Source organism: Pavona decussata, unplaced genomic scaffold, assembly GCF_977016875.1.
Source record: "Pavona decussata unplaced genomic scaffold, jaPavDecu1.1 SCAFFOLD_98, whole genome shotgun sequence".
Lineage (NCBI taxonomy): Eukaryota > Metazoa > Cnidaria > Anthozoa > Scleractinia > Agariciidae > Pavona > Pavona decussata.
The window spans coordinates 1,705,982-1,726,169 of NW_028145514.1; the positions used below are offsets into that span (position 1 = coordinate 1,705,982).

At 38.5% G+C, this 20,188-nt stretch overlaps 1 protein-coding gene across 3 annotated transcripts; it reads left to right on the forward strand.

Annotated features, from left to right (window-relative positions):
• The first annotated feature begins 35 nt into the window (after window positions 1–35).
• Window positions 36–20,164, forward strand: LOC146472592 (uncharacterized). Of its 3 annotated transcripts, none has more exons than XM_085119337.1 (18): window positions 36–384; window positions 3,062–3,236; window positions 3,746–3,881; window positions 4,503–4,618; window positions 5,128–5,188; window positions 6,979–7,046; window positions 7,346–7,818; window positions 8,665–9,282; window positions 10,832–10,902; window positions 11,503–11,600; window positions 12,384–12,447; window positions 13,019–13,107; window positions 14,223–14,285; window positions 14,845–15,011; window positions 15,234–15,322; window positions 16,001–16,048; window positions 17,582–17,636; window positions 18,259–20,164. In XM_085119337.1, exons 1-18 carry the CDS (start codon window positions 165–167, stop codon window positions 19,326–19,328), a joined length of 3,681 nt encoding a protein of 1,226 aa, XP_084975463.1. In that variant the 5' UTR covers window positions 36–164; the 3' UTR covers window positions 19,329–20,164. The 3 variants fall into 3 exon arrangements, with proteins under 3 accessions (XP_084975463.1, XP_084975464.1, XP_084975465.1); XM_085119338.1 differs by having other exon boundaries at window positions 52–384; window positions 5,134–5,188; XM_085119339.1 differs by lacking the exons at window positions 36–384; window positions 3,746–3,881 and having other exon boundaries at window positions 3,106–3,236.
• The last annotated feature ends 24 nt before the right edge of the window (window positions 20,165–20,188 follow it).

The window sequence follows — 20,188 nt, forward strand, 5'->3', positions numbered from 1 at the left end:
TCGGTTTTGAGACCCAGTTGCCACATGGGACGACTAAGAACGCCTGGAACATATCACCCTCGGGCCGTGTTATCCTCATAGGTAGTTTGGGAATCGCGTTGAAAAAGAAACAGTTTGATCGCCAAAGCTAGTCAATCCTGGCATGAAAAGAAAATGGTGAAAACATGAGTGGCCGTGGAAGGGGTAGAGGAGCTCTAGCGAGATGGGAAGCCTCGAAAACGAGCGGCGAAACTAGAGTAGGGTCTTCTTCCACTGTCTTCCCGCGTTCGACAAGAGAAAATTGGGAGGTTGAAATTAAGCAGGAACCAGTTGACAATTCCAGAAGTGAAACACATATAAGAGTCACGCATATAATTGATGTGGAACATTTCTGGGCTCAGACTGGTAAGTTGGATCTACAGTTTATCTACATAATGGCGTAACCAAGACTCAACATCTCGGAACAAAGAATGTCTTTGTCAACCATATCATTAGTATTAAACAACCGCAAAGCGGCATCCTCCGGAAACCTGGCTCTTAGTGCTAAAATTCAAAATTGCCCTATCCTTTCAACCGAGTTATAAATACTCTCACAGCGCACTTCTTTCAACCGATCTGTTTATTCAGGTTATCTTTAAGATGAAAAAATGACCCATATCACCGCTGGTATCCAGGCTAGGGGATGTTAATGAACAATGTGATTGTGTACTGATCACTAGGCTCAATTACCACCCAAATTTTGTGGAAATGAGCCTGGAAAAATTGGACCTAAATGAGTGGTTGAAATTGAGCTTAGTGATCACCTGCCAAGGGCTTACATGTTCTTCTGATTACAGTACAGAGTGTCAAATGTGAACTCTTTCAATTAATTCAGTTGATTTCAAACATATTAGCCAATCAGAATGCATGCGTAGCTTCACGAAGCCAACTAAAAAGATCAAGTAAAGTGGTGGGGTGAGTAGATCACTGCACACTGCTCAAATTTGACTCTCAGTAATAACCATGTTTGGAATGGATTAAATTATAATAAATTATTTAGAAGAGGTCACACTTGACACTGTACTGTAATTAGAAGTAAGCCACGAGAAAGTTATTAGTTGGGCTCAATTGCCACTGCTAAAATTATTGCTTGGAAGTGCAAAATAATTACTATTGAATTTAACTAAATAAATTTGAACTCTTTCCACACAATTGACAGTTTAATTGGAAGAAAGGCAACTAGAGTTAAACCCTGTTTTCAAGTCCATTACAGTAGTGCACTATGAAAAATACAAACATAAAGTGGACTGAAATCTATCAATTACAGTGCACATTCATGAGCTATGATTCCAGCTGCTATGTTTGTTGACTTGAACTCCAGCAGCTGAGTTAACAGCTGAGATGGTGCTAACAGGTCTGATATAAAAATATTTTTCAAATGCTTCATCCATGAAAGGATGGCTAGAATTTAATTATTAAGGCTTGTTTCCGTGATTTTCTTAATGAAATTGAGTGTTACACCTGTACCTGTATCAGCGGGTAGATGCAGTAGTATGAAATGCAAAACATTTCACAGCAATGTTTCAAAGAAATAATTAACCGAACAGAACTAAATTCTGAGGAGAACCTCCCCCCAAAAACCCACAAAATTCCACAGAAATTCCACCCAGATACGAACTTTGCCCAACCTCTGACTGACTGCATGACTGTTATTTATAACTACTGACTACCAATACTAATGTTGTGACCTACATCTATAAGCTTTTGGGTGTCTATATCTCTGAAGATCTTTCATAGAACATTAACACATAGAGCACTATAGTCAAAAAGCCCAACAAGCGTTTGTATGCACTGCACGCGCTTAAGAAGAGTGGCCTCACTATCATGCAGCTAGTGCAAGTGTACTGTAGCATTGTACAATCTGTACTAGAATATGCCTGCCCTGTTTGGGCAGCCCTGCCAAAGTACTTAGATGACACTATAGAATCTGTACAAAAAAGGGCCCTACGCATCATTCTGCCGAACTGTCACTATGACGATGCCCTAATTCAATCTGGCATTACTGCCCTTTCCCAGAGAAGGGAAGAAGCTCTCACAAATTTTATCAAGCGTGACTGCCTGTTGTATCCTGTTCTCAAGCCATTAATTCCTCGTGTGTCATTATTGACAGGCCATACTGCCTCCGATCAGGTAAATGTGTTCTGGTGCACATTGTTTCCAAGACAAAGCGGTTCGCAGATTTCTGCACCATTAAGTATCGAGACCAGTTGTAATCCTTTTCTCTGTTATGTTTTCTCTGTTATTTAACGCTTTTAATCATATTTATGTAATTATTTATTTGACTGTCTTTATACCGTAGTGTCTTGCATTATTGTCACTGACCATCCTTGTAATTCAGCCTTTAGGCTTCAAGAGGGATATCAATAAACTATTAATATTGTGCACAGTAAAACTATCTGTATGCACTGTATCATAGAGCAACACAGGGTGCGTAGCATAACCTGTGAGCCAAGCAAAACTTATAATAGCACGTGAATAAATCAATAAAATATGTATACATATATAAAAGTCATAGTCAAAGTCATAGGTTAGATGTCTGAAAGTTTAAAACTCATACAAATAACTATTCATGGGTGGTCTATCAATCTTGGTATAATATAGCATTATCATTTTACTACTTTGAAAGTTCTTGCAATGTTCAGCATCGCTGATAAAACTGCCCTCTGCATTCTCTCTAAGACTTGAATAGTCTTTCGCCAAACCAGTGATCGCACACTAATCTCTGTCTCTTTCAACCAGCCGCCTAGTATATCCATGATAATATTATATTGGTGCACCTCGCATCCTTTATATTGCTCCTTCAGTTCCCACCTCAAGGGACCATACTTCATGGTTATTATTATTATTATTATTATTATTATTATTATTATTATTATTATGATGATGATGATGATGATGATGATGATGATGATGATGATGATGATGATGATGATTATTATTGTTGTTGTTGGTTAACTCGGTTATTTTCAGTTTAACATCAATATTTCATGTACAGTGTATTTCAATTTTTTAATTTGACTTGTCTTCATTCTGGACTTTTTAGGTAGTTTAGATGAACTAAAACAGTTTGATACCTATATGTTGGCACTGAATTCCTGGTGTAATGAGCAGCAACAGTCCAGTGTCCAGAAAGTTCCTCCGTTTGGCCAGCCAGTGTGTGTAAAACACAGAGACACTTTACAGTGGAGAAGAGCCCAGGTTACTCGGCTCAGCAATGAGTAAGCAGTAATATTTTATTTACTTCTATTATACAAGCTTTACAAAACTATTACTTAACATTACTATCAGTATTTTTTTAATTTTTTTGTCAAGAATTTTAAGAGGCGGAATCATAAGCATGGATGTGTCCTGACCAGCTACAGTGTTAATCCTGCTAGAAAGTTTTGAGAAAGTGTTCAAAAACATCAAAAACTACTCTCAAAGTTTGTAAATTATTCATGAACACAAAGGACAAGTTTCCTCACCTACAGAGTGTTAATAATTATGCAGTGAAACCCAGATAAAGACTAGTTGTGTTTTTGGTCAAATATGCAAAACATGAGTAGTTTGGGAAGTACATGTAGGGTATTCAGACCATCCTTGCTTCCCCCTTCCCACGATAAAGTATGTTTGTACAGTCATACAGTCTACAGTAGAAATCCTTAAAAGGTTTTTCTGAATTCTGCTGTATTGTTTTGTTGTTTTAGTAAGGGTCAATAACAGATGGTTTTGTTTTCTTTTTCAAAAGCATGGTGGACATATTTTACTTAGATTATGGACAATCAGAGTGTGTTTCACTGGACAGACTCTGTAATTCTACTCCTGGAGATGTCTTGTCTCGTCAAGCAATGGCGCAGTATATAACCTTGGAGGGGCTTCGACCTGTAAGTACAAACTGCATGAAGGGCTGAAAGCTACATTATCTGATCAACTTTCTAAAAATCAGTTTTTGCAAGTACTTTAGGCAGCATGATAAGAGTAGAAATCAGCAAGAGCCAAGCTTTCTTGCTTTGGCAGAGACCAATGAAGTCCCACAGTGTGCAGTTAGTGTGAAGTGAGCAGCAAATATTAAACCGTACATCTACAGTAGATAGCAAAAAAATATTGCTAGTTGTCAGGCTTTTATGCAGAGGACTTTAACACCTATGATGGCTGAGTATGTTTGATGGGACCTTGGCATTAACAATAGTGTCAACCATTGCTTGCAGAAGTTTTCAGTTTATTCTGGGTGAACTTTGTACATCAAATTGCAACATGCAACTCAAAACTTAATGACTCAAATATTAGTTTAGTATCAGTCACAGACACACATTCATCACACTGCTGTAAAATCAACATTCAGTTGATGGGGTCTCGTGGCCATGTGAGACTACCGCGCATGGAATGCGTAAATAGTTCTAATCATTCTTAAAATTAATTAGTGAGCCTTTGGGTAACTTTGATTATTATTGATGATCCATTTGTGTTTAATGATTTGGATGATACCTTTTTAATTTGTACAATAGGTTGGTGAAAGCTGGTCCAATGAAGCAAACAAGAGATTTAGTGAGCTTGTTTCTTCCATGAGTGACAAGCTTACAATTCGCTTTTCAGACAACTTCAGGGGAAAACTATATCTAAGGTTAGTTTCCTGCTTAAACAGATAAATGAAATTTCATAAACACAGCCGAGTACATAACCTGCGCTGCAGACGGAATCAACCGTCAGTAAATACCATGCGAATTGGCACCCAAATCCTTGTTCTAGACAACCAACGGCATACCAGGATCTGAGTACATTCTGTAATTGGCCATCGCACAAAGTCACTGCTCGATAGCCCATGACATTGTAGGGGATTTCAAAAGTGACTTGCAGTATTTCATTTCCTACACTGGGGTATCTAGAACAAGGTTTTGTGCACTAATTCACAAACTGTATTAAGCGGGTAGTTGGCTCCATCTGCTGTGCAGTCTTCATATAGTACGTGTATGTAAATCTCCATGAAAAAAAAATAGATTAATTAATATTAAGTAATGACTCAAACCTACATAGCTACCCTTAACTCTGCAGTCAGGTGCCCTACTACTGTGCTAACCTTACCTGGTAGAGGATATTAAGTTATCATTTTATTGACTTTTTGTTTTGACATAGAAACAGTAGTGGACAGAAAGTTGCAGTGAGTGACATACTCATCTCTGAAGGCCTTGCACAGGTACTTACACTGTATCCATCAAGATAGCAATGTTATTTATTTTAGTATACAACATGTTCAGTCATACAGTGCATGTAGGTAATGTTGTATTCAGGCAACAAGCAGTTAACATAGTCAGCAGTAAAATTTAGTTTATTTAAATGAGTGTGAAGCTGTTGAAGGTAAAAGGTAAATACAGGGTTTATTAGAAGCCAGGACCAAGGTACTCAGGCACCCATTTACCCTGAAGAAGGTGCCTACCTTTGGATAAATTTTAAGCCAGTTTAAACAAAACAAATTAATGAGTGGTGCCTGTGTACTTACCACTAACAACCCTCCTACCACAAAAATTAATGAAAACCATGTAAATAAAGTTGTATGTGACATTTTCAGCCGGAGCTTAACTCGGCTCAGTAGCATGAAATCACTTCTCCTGCATACAATGCTAGTCAATCCTGCAGGAGTTAGGATACCCATACCAGTTTTTATTTATTTATTTATTTTTTGCCTGTACCCATTGTTGTATAGCCCTGTGTAGAGAGAGACAATGTGGAGTTATATTCTTGTCTTTTGACTCAGAGAAAACAGCACCACTTAAATTTGGAGAGACCATTCCCTAGCTTTAAACCACCAATTCTATGATCTTTGAGCCAAGGACCAGATTAAAAGTCTGGTGCATTGACCACCAACCAGTACACTTCCACAAGCAACATTATTAATTGGATTACTGGTTAAAAGCTAAGTAATGTTAAAAACATCTTCCATGTACAGTAAAGAAATGAGCTTTGGGCCACCAGACTGTAGCCTTTGTTGGTGGTAGCTAAAACCTTGTTTCTTAAACCAGAGAGCATTTTTTTAGCTTTTTAAGTTAATATGTATAATCCTGGTTTCTCATCCATTAATTTTTTAATATCATAATAATTGGTAATACTTACTGCTATTTTAAAGATAATATGCTACGTGGAGTCCATGGCAGTGTTCCCCCCCCCCCCACCCCCATTTTTGCCCTCTTTTTTTTGTGGGGGGGGGGAGGATGTTCCCAAATGATTCACTGGTACCCACTCGTGACTTGCAGAGTGATAGTATGGATTAATTAATTAATTAATTAACATTTAATCATTAATTTTTATTTCACTGATAAAGATACATCAAGTTTTACATAGTGAATAAAAAAACCAAAGGCGCAAAAATTAACATTTTATGTCTATCAATTACTAATAGCCAGATTATATTAAAACTAAGTCTATTTAAAAGTTAGAGTTTTTAAAGTGCTCAGTATTGCAGTATGGAAAAGTAGGTTTGATCCTTTTAAGCCTAAGTGTAGCTGGATTGATCGTACTGTAGGGAGTGATTGAAATAAAGGGTGATCTTTGTCCTTGCTTAATTTGTTAAAAAAGCGCTTATCTGACTTTTCCAACCAATTTAAAATGGAAACAGGGGAAATAGGTGTACCCCCATTTATGGCAATGATCCAAAACATGGTTAATATTTCTTGTCCAAGGAAACAACTTGACTACCCCAGCTGTAGCATTTGAAACATGCTTTAACATTATTGTTTAGAAAAAACAACAAAAAAATAAACAGTCTGCATGTTCTAAGTCAAAGTTTGGTAACTGTAGGATTAGACCAATCTATGTTTTTGTCAATCATTTGAGCCTTGCGCATTGCATGCTGGGACCATGACTGCTTTTCACTACTCACCATGTTGAAGAAGCATGTCTTGTAATTGAATGCCAAGTGTACAACTCTGATTGCTCGACAAATTCTATGGCAGTAATAAACATGACTATCCGTTTTCTGTTTTATTTTAGAGTTCAGCTGATGGTGTTGGTACAGGATCTTATGAAACAGAGAATAGAAATGATGGTTACAACACAAAGTAATTATGAAATTTTTTTTTTTGTTTTTGTTTTTGTTTTTTTGTGGATGTCTCAAAAAAACGTTTGCTATGCAGTCTAATTTGAATTGGTAATGAGGCACAAGGAATTTTAGTTCAGCAGTATGTACATAAAGTAACATTAATCTCTTTCCCCCCTTTCCACCTTTTCTGCCTGGTTTGATATCTTGCACATGTAAACTTTTACCAAATCACTGCACAGTGACTGTAAAATAGTTACCCCCGCCCTGTAAATTATAGCCGGACTTTTGAAACAGTTCCTTTTTTTTTTCTCTTCACAGATTGTTAAATTCTGAGCAACAAAAAATAATGGACAAACAGTGGAACTTACTGACACACCAGCCACCAGCATCACAACAGCCATTATGGAAAACAAGCAGCGCTTTTGCTACAGATAGGAAAAATGATCATTTCAGCACAGAAAGAAGTGCTTACAGTAACTCATCTTTTGCATCAAAAGAACAAGAATCACTTTCCAGTTTAAGTACATTTGGGAACAAAGTTTTTAGCCCTTCACAGATGTACCATGATGAATCAAACCACAACACGATTGATATTTCATTGAGCAATGTCCCTCTGCCACCCAACCCAAACTTGCTTGCACAGGGAACGGAAAATGATAACCTTGAGACTTTTAACCTGAAGAAAGTTGATCCAGGTCCTGTTGAAGCTCTGCGTATGGCTAGACCTCGTTTGGCAAGTCCAATGGAGTTTCTAAGTCACTCAAAGGGGCAAGACACAGGTCTTTCAAATGGTGAGATAACTGACATACAGCCTGTACATGTACATGTGGTACTGTTGCAGAGAAGTTAAGCAGCTATAAGGTCGAGATAGCATGCAATTTCCTCAAAGATTGCTGTCTGTAGATTAAAAAAAAAAGCTATTGTTCAACCTTATGTATGTCCTATTTGTCAAGATGTTTTATTATCTTAGTGTCTCTGTGGTATACATAGATTTATTTGAAGCGACCATTAAATTGTCTTTTGGTTGTTTTTGCAAAGCAAAATCAGCAAGATCTAGCAATATTAAATGAATTTTTAATAAAACAATTATTCCTCTCATGCTTGTTGGATATGAGATGATTATAGCCAACTCTCGTCAGCTATCTATCATCTCATACCCAACGCGCACTTGTGGAATAATACTGTTAAATATACTGGCTAATTTGTGAAGAAAATTATTTCTGTAAGTAGGAGTTGGAAGAGTAGTTGCCTGGGCTGGCAAAGAGCTGTGGAGAAGAATAGGCGAGAGTGAACTTCAATACAGCTGCAACACTCTACTCTCATGCTTGTTGTCACTTTGTGCCAAATTTTAAACCTTTCTTCGGTGTACAAACCATTTGCCATGAGTGTGATTGAACAGGTCTGCTATAGTCTCCTAGAGTCAATGCCATTTTCCCTGGATTGGATCTTTTTTAGAAATAGGCCACGGTCAAGTACATCTATCAAGAAAGGGCCCACCCTTTGAGTGAGGCTCACTTACTTCAGTGCTGATGTGCCCAGGAAACAGAGACTTAATTGTGCCCAAGTAATGTACCTCCTTGTTGATTTAATTCAATACTAATTTGTTGATTTCCTCTTGTTTTATTTGTACTTTTTAGCTCACTCAGCATTTCTGAAAAATGAATCACCCTCTAAATACCAACCACCTCACATGAGAAATTCACAAACAAAAGTGACTGGCACGACAGCCATGGACAGTGAACACAAGATGGAGAATTTCACCTCATTGCCACAGAGCAACAGCTCATTATTGCAGCAGTATGATCAACAGCCACCATTTACGAACTTTACCTTCAGCCCCAAACTAGGAAGAAGTCATATAGCTGCTCAGTTTCAAACAAATGCAGTGAATAAAGGAGAGCTTCCAACAAATTCACAAACACACCAGCAACAGACTGTGCAAACTTTTGCACAACCAGAATTTCTCAAAATGCAACCATTAAGTGAGACTACTAGAGATAAATCATTGAGAGCTGAGCTGGACTGGAAAATCTGGAAGTTTAAACGGAACGTGAAGAAAGTTCTTGACAAAATGTCGGCAAATAGTGAGGAGGACTATTCACGTGAACTTGAGAAAATAACTGCTGAAAGCAGACTGTCGCAGGAGTTTCCTGGAATTTCAGAGCTTTCCATTATTTTAGAACTGCTTCTTGAAAAAGTCATGGATGGAAGCAAATTTGACAATGTTGCTGTTAGAGTGTGCACAATGCTTGGAGGTAAATTTTTGTTATAGCTGTTTAGTTATACTGTTTAAAGAGAGTTTCCAACATAGAACTATCAGGTGATACGCTGTATTGCTATATGCCTAAGGCTACATGTAGTGGCAGATATATAACATGTGCTGCGATTGGCTAAGAGTGAGATCAGAGCAGGGCATTACCCACCCATAATGCCCACGGCCGATTACGGATTATGCAAATTAGGGTTAGGCTTGAATTGAAAAGCTTTCTTCATTTTAAAAGAAAGCCATATAATAAACAACTTAATATCGTCAGCCTTGCTGTATTGACCGAGCGAATACAGCAAGGCCTTAGTTTGAGATTTTCCCTATAACCTCACTCTCGGTTGTTAAGTAATAAGCCTGCAGAAATTTGATGTTTTTAATAATGGTAATTGAACTAAGTGGAGTGCAAATTACACCATTTTTTTTGCTCTAAATCGCATGGTTTTTTTTTTAGCCCATCAAACTGGAAATAAAATAATATAATAACCAATCATATTTATGACTAACAAGAAGATTACGAACCAAAAAAACTGTGATTTCAAAATAGGTGTACAATAAATTGGTAATTGAACTTCGTGTTGTGTAATTTTGATCTGAAATCATGTTTGTCGTCAATTTCAAATTGAACTCGCGCTGCACAGTCATTTGATTTTTGAAATCACGCGTATGATTTCAGATCAAATTGCACTTCACTTAGTTCAATTACATTACAAATCGCATTGTTGAGAGCTAATCACTGATTGCAATGATCAGTAGTCTTTTTAAAATGGGTGTATTAAAAACAAATATTTTGGCTTATTAATTTTGCTAGTTTTAAGAACATCAAACTTCCAATGGGCAAGTATAAGACCGATTAGTCCTGAGACAGTTCCAAACATTATTGTTTTATTGCTCACAACACCAAAATAATATTATTTTCTTCTGCAAAAAAGACACAGAATGGAATTTTGATATTTCAAGCTCACCTTTAATGCAGAGTGTTCACCTCTTTTAAATTTTTAACTTCCCATATTGATATTGATTCTGGATTGCTCATCATGAGCAAAGATTTTTTTTTTTTTTTTTTTGCTCACTTTTCACTCCTATTACTTACATTCATGTAAGGTTCAGAAGTGTGTAAATCACCTCAGAACCTTGGATTTCATTTTCACTGGCAGGAATCTCATTAAAAGTGTTCAGGTTTTTTAACAGTAAAAATAAACTGCATTGTATTTTAGCTACTTTTTCGGTGTCATCACCTGCTTAATAAAATGTTTTCACTTAATCAAGGCACAGAACAAAATTTGGCCCTTTGCCTTTGTTAAAGGGTGTACTTAGAAATCACACTACCTGGATTAGAAAAAACATCAACTTTTCATTTACTTTCAACACAAATTTACATAATTTTATGATACTACAAAAATAGTTTTATTGATTGTAAGGCACTGATGAAGTGGTTACAGCATTTGAAGTTCAAATCTGATATGATTAATTGGAAAGAGGTTACAAGAAATAGAACAACTGCAGTATGTAACATGATGTTCATTTGTTGTTGTTCTTAGACATGGGTACCCCTGAGCTAAGTGATGTTCTTAGCAAGACAGTGACACAGTGCCAAGACAGCTTAATGGAGGTAAAACAAATCACGGTGCTCCTTTTGTTAACCAGTGTTCTGGAAAATACAAGGATGGATCAACCCACATACAGTCAACAAATCGATGGCAGTTTTCGATGGTCTATACCCTTATGGACCATAAAATGGCATTATAAAATGTTCAAAAATCAAGCGTAACCAAAAGCCGCAGGCGAGCAGTTTCACTGCTGAGTTTTGAACATTTTCCGGCATCATTTTATGTTCCATTAGAGTATAGGCCATAGAAAAATGCTGTTGATTTTTTTTTGTTTTTTTTTTGTTTTTTTTTGTTTTTGTTTTTGTTTTTTGTTTTTTCCAATAACATTCACAATGATTGAGCAGAATTGGCTTTATGTTCCATTGAGAAATCATGTGTGTTACATCTGACCTCATTTTTATTGCCTGTACTCTAATAGACAATAGCTACGAGCCAATCAGTGTGCTTGGGTTTTGATAGTTATTATAAAAATACAGTTGTTGTACACTGTACATAGCATAATGTTTCAAACTATCATTTTTTCTGCTGCCCTTGTTTCACACACACATCCTGTTTTTCCAGGGCATTTGAGCTCCAACTCTTTAATTTTCTCTCTCTTTCAGCAATGCAATATAAGTGATTGCCACAAAAGATGCCACAGATTTTCTTCATTTCTTGGTAGACTCTATCTGGAAGTTTTAACTGAAACTGATTCTACAGGGTAAGCAATATAGATAATAATTATTGTTTCACTTTTTTTGCTTGATCTTGTTCCTTTACAAATGTGCATAAGTGCAAATTGTTAAAAATGAATCCCTAAAATTGGTGGTACAAAAATGAACATGTAAAAATGCATACATGCACAGTGTATATTCAGTTCAGTGTACGCATGTAATTATTAGATACTACTCATGCACCCACTCCTCTGTTCATCCATGCATCCTTCCATCCGTGTCTATTTTTCTGTGGTAAGTACCATGTATTTCATAATCAGGGACAGGATGGAGTCCTATAAAGATTAAAAATTTAAAAGCAAAAGAGAAAAAGCTGTCAATTATGAAGGTCTAGGGTGTGAGTGCCGTATTTCTTTGGACTGTAAGTAACTGAGGGTGGACGTCTTTAACATGTACATGAAAGGTTCTGCACTAGAATGAAACAACACAACACCAGAAGAATCACAGCAACTGCTGTTGTAGAGCCTCTCTGTGATGGAGGGCATACTCTCACCTTGGTAAATGCCAAGATAAATTGGCACTGAAGATGATAATGATGTCCCTTCCACCAATTTATCACAAGATTCTGTCACATAATAAAGACCATCATATACATTATCGCATGACAGAAAACCACTTTCAGTCATTTTAGAAAGGCACTGATATAACAAATTTGGCTGAAATTTTATCCTGATAGGCAGCCATCCAGGATCTTGTGTCTCTAACAGATCAGGTAGCAAAATTGTTCTTACAATACATTGTTTTAATTAATTTTGTATTTTGTTTTGCAGCTTGAAGTCATCTGTAGATGGTATAGTTGCAAACAGTTTACACAATTGGCTATCATTTGACCAGGTAAACTGGGCGCATAAAGATGGCAAAATTCTGTTTGCATCTTCATTGCTCTTTATCCTTTTCCTGAAGATTTGGGAAAATCCAGGAATCCAAGATGGTGGATCTAAGATGGCCACCATTTGACAATTATGATGTAATAACCCCCTCGTGTGACGTCATCAACTCTTGTTACGGACCTCAAACGAGCTATCTTTGGATGTACTATTTATACACCAAGTGTCATTGTGATAGCTTTAGTCACAGAGTATGGAGGGGGTGTACTCCCCCCACTTCACTGGGCCCAGGATATGGGGAAAAAGCTAAAAGTTACTGATCAGCCTGAAAATTTTTGTATGAGAAAGTGCCCAGCACTTGTCTGGGAAATAGAATTGGTATCATCTCAGTTTTTTTTAGCTCATACACTCATTTTAGTGTCTGAATTAAAGACCCATTCATCTGATTATCTTGGGATATTATGTCATTGAGTAAATGGTGTTCCACTGCATTTGTTTTCTCTAACAAAGTATGGTACTTCTAAATGTTGTCAAGTGCAAGGGGGAGAATTATCACAAACGTGTTTTTCTGTACTCAGGGTGAATCGGTGGAAATACACCGGCTTTATGCTGTCTGCCTAAAGAGCTTTTTGAACGTCACAGGACCAACTATCGACCAAACAGAAGGGTCAGTTTGTTGATTAAATTTAAAGTACTTTTTAGTTTTTTCAGGTTAAGAAATCTTGCACTTGCAAAAACAAAATGCCCACAGGATCTTTGAATAACATAACATAACTTTATTATTTATATAGCGCAAAATACATGGCTATATGATCTAATGCACTTTACATTACAATGCTTATAATACTACAATGTTACAGCTTTTAAATAGTCAATAGTGATGCTAGATTAGTTAAAAGTAATGCTAGATTGCTAGCAATAGAGCATTATTTTTATGAAGCAGTGTAGGAACATTGACATAAAACCCTATGCCCCTGAATTTGCTGTTCTTGGCTTTACGAAAATGCTAGCTAACCTTTTTTTTTTTGCATTTTAACGACATATTTTCCCCTTCAATAAGGAAAGGAATTAGTTTTCCAGTGCAAAGAAAAAAAACTCGAGATTTTCTTTACGATTAAATTCGAATTTCTAAGGCGATTCAGGCCATCCGAACAGATATTCACCGAAATGAATTGTTGAGTTCACTGATGTTATGTCTTCCAAATCGCCTCTGAATCATGATATTCGTTTCTCACCTTGTTTTGTTGAGCTTTGTTGCAGTTTTAGCACGACACGTGTCACATTTGAACCTAATTATTTGGCTCTGCTCAGCACAAATCCCCCATAACTTAATGATAAATGGATCCAACGTCACCTGGAAGATCATGACTTCATTCACATGCCAATTAACCTGCACTCTACAAATAGGAAAGAACCGAGTTCTTGCTTAAAGGAACACTTCCCCTTCAAAAGAAAGTGTTTGTTTATTAAAACCTAATATACAGTTGAATTCAATAAAAAGGTTTTAAAAAGCAAAACCTAACAAGTAGTTTGGAGATACAATGCAGGATTTCAGGGATTGAGGTAGATTCCAATTTGTCACATTGAAAATAAATTTTAGTCTGGAACTTTTGGTCCAGAAATCAAAATTGCATTTACACGTCAAAGTTGCTTTAAAAAGTTGGCCGGTGAACGTCAAAGTTAATTCCAGGTTTTGCCAATTTGCTCACCGGAAACAAGTGCACTTCTTAAGTTTGTTGTATAAAATCTAACCAATTCTTTCCTTTCTTGCTTGATTCTCAGGAATGAGATTTCCAGATATTTTGCGACAATCAGGGACCTTGTGCTGTCACAAGATCTTGCAGTGTAAGTAACGTACGCTGTCAAATATTGTAGCAAATTTAATTAGTATAATTGCTCTAAAATTATGAGTCTTTAATTTGAGTAGTAACTCCTAAGTAGCTTTTGTTGGAGTGGTCACACTTAAGGATTTCATGCACAGACTCGAAAGCTAAAACGAATTCGTAGAGTATTATTACAGCGCCAAAGGAAAGTACTGCTCGGTTGCTTTCATTTGAATGGTCACACTTTAGGATTTCATCCACAGACTTGAAGATTAGAAACACCTGGGCATTGTCCACACGTACCCGTTTTCGGTCGTCTTATTTGAAAATGGAGATCTTTTTATCCGGTTAGGACTCGTTCCGTCCACTCCAATGCCAGCAAAAACGATTGAAAACGCTCCAATTACAGAGATTTTCAAAAAGCTGCCCAAAGAGACATTTGAAAACGGAGATGTCTCGTTCACGTGTGGGCTGCAAAGTGGATGAGTTCTTAAACGATTACGCAGTGAATTGAGTGAGCTACACCAACAAGCAGATGCCCTTTCCAGAGAGTTTGACCGTGTGTCTTCTACATCTTACAGGTCGGTTAAAAGCACATTGCTGGATATCTTGCTCTTAAGAGCATCAGGCTGGAACTCGGACGAGCAGGGGACTGGGAATGAATTACCTGAGGATGAAGTGTTGGTCGAGAATGACGTCACAGAAGAGCAGCAACAGGAGGGGACTGGAGACCAGGGTGGCAATGAAGGTATAGAGATATATGAAATTTAATGTGTAGAAATTTGATTTATGATGCAAAATGGGAGTCTTCTTACATGAAAGTTGTGTGAACAATTCAAATGTCATGAAAATGTGGCACCAAATATTTTTCAAAATTTCGCGTTCTCCTCACTTTCTTGATGATCCTTAACATTAGTTTGTAATGGTGTATGTCATTTTTATATGAATGTTATTTCTTGGTTCTGTTTAGAATGGGATCCGTACAGCAGGGTGAAATCAATGCTAAGGAATCTCAAACTGCAGAATTTGCTTCCAAAGTTCTTTGACAACTGCATTCGAGTAAGTTTGAGTTTTGCTTTTGGCTATTGACCCCTAAGCACTGTATCCCTACAAAGAGGTAATTATGAACTAATAAATTGTGAACTAATCCGATATATAGAACGCTCAGTCGGCAATAACTACAGGAAAATATTTGTCTCGTTTCGTTAGACATGCATGTACCTACGAAGGGCCATGGAGGTCACTAAAAATACCGTAAAATTAAGTCCCCTTCTCTAATAACCAGCCCCACCCCCCCCCCCCCCTTCCCCCTGTAACTGTCAGATTCTAGTACGAGTACGAGTACGACTACGAGTTTCTACAATAGACAAAGAGCGCGCGCGGGTGAACCAGTGTCATTTTGGCGGGAAAACGAGATAGCTGTCGTCATTTTACTACGAGTTTTAGTAAGAATCCCGTAGTGGCGAAAACGAGTCCTCGAAACGTAGGTGATCTCGTCTTTATGGAAACACGAAAGGACTTAACTATCATCATTCAAACCAACTGCGTCAAGTTCGTCGTTCGTAAAGAGTGAAATGAAACTTTCTGAGATATATCTGTTCTTAGTACTTCGCTAAAAACTCGAAGTCAAATCTCGTAGTCGTACTCGTACTCATACTAGAATCTAAAGGTCTCTAATGTCATCCCTAATGTCATCCAAGCTTATACTTTTTCTCTATTATCACTAATTCGTTTCAGGACTCTCTGCTGACCGCTGACTGGGAAGAACTGAAGAAAACACTTCAGGTGAGAGTGGCTTTACTGTTTAATTGTACGAGTCAGAAATTCGACTATGATCTCTGCTACTTCCAATAAGTTCTGGAACGTATTACCCTCTTCTGTCAGTACAATAGGAACATTAACCTGTAACAACAGTACTATCGTTACTTTAAGGGAGGGGGGTGAGGGTCTCTATTTTTGGATAGCTGTTAACCCTCAGCTGCTCAGATAACGTCTCCTTACAGTCATTGGATGATTAAACATTCACTTAATGAGAATAAAGGAAGTGATCACCAAAGACAAAATATTTTGATTTTGAAACAATTTCTCTGAACTGGTACCATATATATAGAGAGAGATGACTGGGGAGAATATGCATGTCGATATCGGTGCTTTCCACCGATCAATTCAAATCTTTAACATTCCCCCCCTTCCCCCACCCCAACCCAGCATTTTAACTTTTGAAAATTACAGCGTTCAATTTCCCCCACCCACCCCCCCTCCCCCCTCCTGGGGCCATAAAGCTGTTCAATTGGCCAACCCTTAAGTGCTCCAAGACCTCTCCTTGAGGACAAATTTTCAGCTTCAACCTGCTTTGCAAATAGTATTAATGACACCTTCAAAAACAAAACGATTTTAAAGCCGTTTTGAGTGAGCCATTCGCTCACAAAGCCAAAATCACGTCCTTGAAAAAACTCCCAACAACCAGGATAAACACACGTACGAATCCGCTAGACGAAAAAATACCCGGTTCAAATTCCTCATTCCGATCAAGGGAGTATGCCCGGGGGGGGGGGGGGAATGAAGGTTCGTTGCGCATCAAGGGGTTAAAACGCGTAACGTAAAATGTCCCATGTCATAATTCGAAAACATATACTACAATATTTACTACGAAGATACTCATAAGGTGTTTTCCCTTTAAAATTAAAATAGATTAATGTCAGGCCAGGCAGTTTCTCTGTTTAATAGTTTTTATCAAAGCCTGTTTGTCTTTCTCATACCATTAGCTTCACGGCATAATTAATATTTTAACCCTTTAAGCCCTAACAGTAATCAGCGTCAAATTTCTCCTTGTAATATCAATGCTTATTCAACCCGTGAGGTCATGAGAATGAAGGATATGGTCACCCAAGATGAATTTTCTTGATATTTTAACGTCTCCCCAGTACTTTTATAAGAAAAGTATGGGGACAAGATGGGGTAATTTGTTTTTTGATATTAGGGGTTGAAGGGTAATGAGTAGCCTTCCTTGCTTTCCTTTTACCGAGACCTAGCTGGACATGGACTAGCCGAGAGGCAACTTACCTCTGAGATTTTTACTTTAAGACAGTTGATACTTTCGGGAGGGTCGTTAATTCAGGATTCGATAACGGACATAGCCACTTAATTACAGCACAGTCCACCACCTAAAAAAGGATGGCAAACCTGTGATTTATCGAGAAACAAATGTATGGGTGAGATGTGATATGACTTTAAATCGGGAGATACCAGTGGACGAAAACCTGGACCATTAATTACTTAGTATCGAGCACTGAATTTAAAACGTTTGTTACTCCTCAGGAAGCGGGTTTTCCTCCCGGTGTTATCTTAGAAATCAGAATGTATCTAGACAAAGGTAAGTGTTCTCCTTTTACACTATCAGTATGAGAATTTTCTTGTTCGTCTCACATTCTAGCATACCTGACGATAAAACTCGATGAAGAGCTTAGCCGGATCGAGACCAGCTAGTTGAATAAAATCCTTCAACTTGGAGATGTTTATTCTTTTGAAGAATGCTAGAGAACATCTCCCTGAATCTAAGGAAATTACTTCTGTTTTGCTTCTGTTTTTCACACTGTAGGATTTCCTCCTCAGACATAAAAAGTTAGGATCGACAAACACTGCCAAGGATCGCACCTCAGGACTTCATTCACAGACAACAACAAAAAAACAACATCTATTAAATACAAGAAGATCCTCGCAGTTATTTACGCAACTTAAGCAGTTGCGAAAAGAAAGCCTGAAAAAATTTCAGGCTTGAACGGGATTCGAACCCATGAGCTCTGCGATGCCGGTGCAGTGCTCTACCAACTGAGCTATCAAGCCTATTGGAAGCTGGCATGGGTTCTAATCCCGTTCAAGCCTGAATTTTGTAGAACGACTATTACACTGAGCTCATCATAAGCTCCTTGTACATTTAACGATACGTTTCTCTTGTCGTTTCATCATCTTTCTCATTCGTCGTTTAACTTTTCAAGGTTTATTGGAGAAAGATGTAAAGACGAGTTCACGACCCAGCGCAGACAAGAAGCCGTCACCATCTGCTGATCCCACCCGAGAACGAAAACAAGCCTCAAAATCTCCGTCACCAACCAAAGCGCTCGAACAAAACATTGAAATAAATCAACTGAACCAGGAGCTACAGCAACTTATGCTTGGTGGAAATCAAGACAAGAGGGCGCCGAGAAGAAAATCAAGCCTTGAGAAAGACCCAGCAGAATACGAAGGAACACCGTACAGCAAGGGAGGACCTCGCAAGTTTGTTAGCAGGGCTGAGAGAAGGCGGTCAGCTGAGGGCCCTCTGGACGATTTACCTTACGTGGTAATGGACCCTCTAAGTCATGTGTCTGAAAAGACGGCCCCGTTTCCTTCTGCTCCTGTTGAGCCTGTCAATGTAAGCACCTCTGCAGAAACAAGCCAAGAACAGACTCAGCCTGTGAGTTCCATGTCATACAGTGCTGTGCTCAAAAATACTTCACCTGAAGCGAGTAAAAGCAGTCCAGTCACTGCGAAGCCGGCTAATCAGTCCAAAACGGTTTCACGTCCTCCCCCAGGATTTACCGCCCGCCCGACCCACGGGGGTGACACGACCATGCATATGACGGTGCTAAGTGCCAAACCAAAGAACAGACCTTCAGGGACAATTAGCAACACGCCACGAAACACTCCAACACGAGCTGATGCCAGCATGAACTGGAGGAGTGATGAACGGGAAGACCAAGGGCAAGGGAATATGGGACAACAGCAACAGCCACCACAACATCAACAACAACAACAGCGGCAGTCCGGACATGCAGTCAAATGGCGACGATTTGACGATTTTGTCCAGAGTAAGCCGCAAAGGCCTGACCCTTTCAGTGAGGGTGGCCAAAGAAGAGACATGCCTATCGGGGCTGCGGGTCATGGGAGCTCTGATGAATCGCCGGAACCCCCGCCGGTCGTACAACCACACCGGGCATTTGGCCCCGGGGGGCTGAAGGCGTGTGTAATATGTGGCAGTAAAGAGCATCTACGGTGTAACGACCGCTCAAAAATGTTCTTGGATTGATGAAATTATGAAGACCTTTGCATCCCTTCTGAGTAGGTCTACTGAGCCAAGCGTAACCAAAGCGCAAGGTTTCATAAGCTACTTGTGATAAGTGGACTATTTCTGCAACTGTTCCCTGAATTTTGGAAGATTGTCTGGCCACGGTGTATTCTAGAAATTGGCTTGTGATGGCACAGTAGGACCGCTTCAGAGATTTTCGGGGCTTTTTGTACGAAATGGGACCCGGGATATTTCAGCTTCTTACACAGAACATACGAATTACTGCACCTTTCAATAACATACGCACTATGAAGTTCAATATCCAACCAGCCGTTACACTTTTCACTGCCGTCAATCACTGCAGCGGACCTCTTAGAAAAACAAAAACGTTTGGCTCAGCTGGGTCAAAACGTCACGTTCGTGTGCTGTGATTGGCGGATTTTAATCCCATTTGTCGGTTTCTGTATTTTGAGGTCAACCGGTTGTCGCCGTCATTATGATTAACGACAGTAAAACACTCAAGTCGTTAATTGTGGTTGAAGTTCGGAGACCGTATATGATTGAAAGGCGCAGTAACGATAAATTGGAGGTGTAAACCTTTTGAGATTTGATAGGAACTTTTCATTGGTTGTTTTCATAGCAGATTTATTTACGGTAATCCTGCAATTTAGAATAAACCTTGCAGCCAACTAAAGGGCAAAGTGAAAACAAACGGAGCTTGAAAGTGTCCTTCGAAGCACAATGAACGGTTGCTGAAACTTCCCACTCATGTTAAGTGGCTTATTGTTGGGCCCAAGAGAGTGGCAAATCCTCCTTGTCGTGTCATGAAACAAAAGGAAATAAATCGTTCTCACAAAGGAACCAGATGGAACACTCTTTCC

Excerpts from the sequence above, each read along its gene's own strand:
- LOC146472592 (XM_085119337.1), top strand. The coding sequence starts at position 165 with ATGAGTGGCCGTGGAAGGGGTAGAGGAGCTCTAGCGAGATGGGAAGCC. Across the intron at positions 7,047-7,345 it reads AATGATGGTTACAACACAAA|ATTGTTAAATTCTGAGCAAC; the intron begins GTAATTATGAAA and ends TTCTCTTCACAG. Across the intron at positions 11,601-12,383 it reads ACTGAAACTGATTCTACAGG|CTTGAAGTCATCTGTAGATG; the intron begins GTAAGCAATATA and ends TTTGTTTTGCAG.